Source organism: Myotis brandtii, unplaced genomic scaffold (assembly GCF_000412655.1).
Source record: "Myotis brandtii unplaced genomic scaffold, ASM41265v1 scaffold1026, whole genome shotgun sequence".
NCBI lineage: Eukaryota > Metazoa > Chordata > Mammalia > Chiroptera > Vespertilionidae > Myotis > Myotis brandtii.
Genome location: NW_005353435.1, coordinates 946,772 through 947,207, shown reverse-complemented (window position 1 = coordinate 947,207; position 436 = coordinate 946,772). Strand labels below are relative to the sequence as shown.

The 436-nt window shown below is 67.7% G+C and overlaps 1 protein-coding gene across 1 annotated transcript in view; it reads left to right on the top strand.

Annotated features, from left to right (window-relative positions):
* The window catches only part of URB2 (URB2 ribosome biogenesis 2 homolog (S. cerevisiae)), a 13,466-nt gene that overhangs the window by 5,684 nt on the left and 7,346 nt on the right, over positions 1-436 (top strand). The window contains exon 5 of the mRNA XM_014535990.1: positions 1-435. Coding sequence (XP_014391476.1) covers positions 1-435 — 435 coding nt within the window. The remainder of the gene's footprint in view (position 436) is intronic.

Sequence of the window (436 nt, the reverse complement as noted above, 5' to 3'; positions counted from 1 at the left end):
TCGTCGGGGGCCCTCACGGGCGAGGCCCCGGAGAGCTCAGGCCTCCCTCCATTGCTCCCAGGCGTGGAAGCGCGCAGCTGGAGGAAGATCAAAAAGGCCGCGGCCCGGTTCGACTCCGTGGGCAGGTACTGCCTAGAGCAGCTCCACCTGCAGAAGATGAAGAGGACTTTAGTGCAGACGGGTTCCCAGTCCGAAGAGGCCCTCCAGGCCCTGAGGGCCGATGCCGCCTACATCCTGGGTTCCGGCCGGGAGAGCTTGGCCCGGGGGACGGCGGCTCCCTGGGATGGGCAGGTGGGGACGGTGAGTGCGGACACGTACCCCGTCGCACACTGGCACCTGGTGGTGTCCAACCTCACCATCTTAGTACCCTACCTCGGGCCGGGTGACGTGCGGTACCTGGCCGGTGTCCTGCTGAGGACGTTGCCCGGGAACGGGG